The 2,500-nt window shown below is 50.6% G+C and overlaps 1 protein-coding gene across 3 annotated transcripts in view; it reads left to right on the forward strand.

The window, feature by feature from the left end:
* camsap2b (calmodulin regulated spectrin-associated protein family, member 2b) overlaps positions 1-2,500 on the forward strand; it is a 36,011-nt gene that overhangs the window by 31,929 nt on the left and 1,582 nt on the right. For all 3 annotated transcript variants that reach the window (XM_080521515.1, XM_080521516.1, XM_080521517.1), the window contains 2 exons: positions 78-196; positions 2,404-2,500. The exon at positions 2,404-2,500 is cut by the window's right edge and continues 1,582 nt beyond it. In XM_080521515.1, coding sequence (XP_080377641.1) covers positions 78-196; positions 2,404-2,500 — 216 coding nt within the window. The remainder of the gene's footprint in view (positions 1-77; positions 197-2,403) is intronic.

The raw sequence follows: 2,500 nt of genomic DNA on the forward strand, positions 1-2,500 counted from the left end.
TACTGCTTTGCATAATGACACTGCACAGAACCACTGATTTATTCTTGCAGACTCAAGCTTTTGCTTCTTTCCTTCAGGACCTAAACTCTATAAGGAGCCCAGCGCCAAATCCAACAAGCACATCATCCAGAACGCCCTGGCTCACTGCTGCCTGGCGGGGAAGGTCAACGAGGGGCAGAAGAACAAGATCATTGATGTATGTAGACGTTCCAGGAAGAACAAGATCATTGATGTATGTAGACGTTCCAGGAAGAACAAGATCATTGATGTATGTAGACGTTCCAGGAAGAACAAGATCATTGATGTATGTAGACGTTCCAGGAAGAACAAGATCATTGATGTATGTAGACGTTCCAGAAGAACAAGATCATTGATGTATGTAGACGTTCCAGCAAGAACAAGATCATTGATGTATGTAGACGTTCCAGGAAGAACAAGATCATTGATGTATGTAGACGTTCCAGGAAGAACAAGATCATTGATGTATGTAGACGTTCCAGGAAGAACAAGATCATTGATGTTTGTAGACGTTCCAGGAAGAACAAGATCATTGATGTATGTAGACGTTCCAGGAAGAACAAGATCATTGATGTATGTAGACGTTCCAGGAAGAACAAGATCATTAGTGTTTGTAGACGTTCCAGGAAGAACAAGATCATTGATGTATGTAGACGTTCCAGGAAGAACAAGATCATTGATGTATGTAGACGTTCCAGGACACCTGGAGCCCAACAGCTGGTTTCTCTACGCTGGCTAACATGTTGTCCTGAATTATCATGTCACATGCAGACAAGTGCAACATTCATGGACATCCATCCAACCACCCATCCATCCTTCCTTCCATCCACGCATCCATCCATCCTTCCTTCCATCCACCCATCCATCAATCCATCCACCCACCCATCCATCCATCCACCCATCCATCCTTCCTTCCATCCAACCACCCATCCATCCACCCATCCATCCACCCATCCATCCATCCTTCCTTCCATCCGCCCATCCATCATCCATCCATCCACCCATCCATCCATCCTTCCATCCATCCATCCTTCCATCCATCCATCCTTCCATCCATCCTTCCTTCCATCCACCCATCCATCCATCCTTCCATCCATCCACCCATCCATCAATCCATCCATCCACCCATCCATCAATCCATCCATCCACCCATCCATGCAACCATCCATCCATCCATCCTCCACCCATCCTCCACCTCTTCTCCAGGCCAGGTGGTGGAGGCAGCAGTCTCTGCAGGGTTCCCCAGACTTCCTCCCCCCAGACTCTCCTCCAGGTCTTCAGGTGGGACCCCGAGGAGTTCCCAGGCCATAGAGAACTGCTACATACTGGAAGTCCTCCTCTTGGGACAGGGGCTCTCCTCCGCCCTGAAGGGGGCAGAGACCACATGGACAGAGGGCGGGGCCAGGTGTTCCCAGCAGACCCTCATCAGAGACCACATGGACAGAGGGCGGGGCCAGGTGTTCCCAGCAGACCCTCATGACATGTCTGGGCCTGCCGAGTCTGTCCGGCCTCCTCCCCGTCCAGCGCATCCAACTCCCCCCAGGTGGTGATCAGTTGACGGCTCTGCTTCTCTTCACCCGAGTGCCTGAGACATGACACCATCACAAAGTCCATCATGGACCTCCTGGGGAGTCCTGGTGCCACGTGCACTTATGGACCCCCCTGTGCTCCAACATGGTTTTCATTATGGACAAACTGTGACCGGCACAGAAGTCCAATAACAGAACACCGCTCGGGTTCAGATCCAGGGGTCTGTTCCTCCCAATCACCCCCTTCCAGGTCTCACTGTCATCGCCCAGGTGGGTGTTGAAGTCCCCCAGGAGAACAATGGAGTCCCCAGTTGGAGACTGTCCAGCACCCCTCCCAGGGACTCCAAGGTCGGGTATTGTGAGCTGCTGTTCAGTCTGTAGGCCGAGACAACAGTCGGAGACCTGTCCCCTACTCGTAGGCGTAGGGACGCGACCCTCTCGTTCACCGGGGTGAACTCCAACACATGGCGGCTGAGCTGGGGGGCAATAAGCAAGCCCATACCGCCTCTCACCGTGGGAAACTGCCCCTGTGGAGGAGCTGGGGTCCAGAGTCCAGGGGCCCAAGGGTGGGGCTCCTTACCGGGGACGTCTCTCTTCTCCTTGCTTTATCCATAGGGACCTTTTTTCATTGACAAATGCCACATATTTGCTCAATTGCTATATTTGTCATTAATGTTCATATCTGTGGTGCATATTTTCTCTCTCTGTTGATTTCTTTATATACATTTTTAAGTCCATGTTTAATATGGCTTCATACAATTTATCCTTTAATACAGAGTGCCAAACTGTTTTTCATTGTTTTTGTAACCGTGACGATTCAGTTCAATCCGTGACGGAATCCTCTGCTTCGTTGCAGGAAATGGAGAAATGTGAAGCCAATAACTTCCTGGTGTTGTTCCGTGATGCTGGATGCCAGTTCCGCTCCGTTTACACCTACTGCCCCGAAACGGAGG

This window comes from Blennius ocellaris (assembly GCF_963422515.1).
Source record: "Blennius ocellaris genome assembly, contig: SCAFFOLD_60, whole genome shotgun sequence".
Classification (NCBI taxonomy): Eukaryota; Metazoa; Chordata; class Actinopteri; order Blenniiformes; family Blenniidae; genus Blennius; species Blennius ocellaris.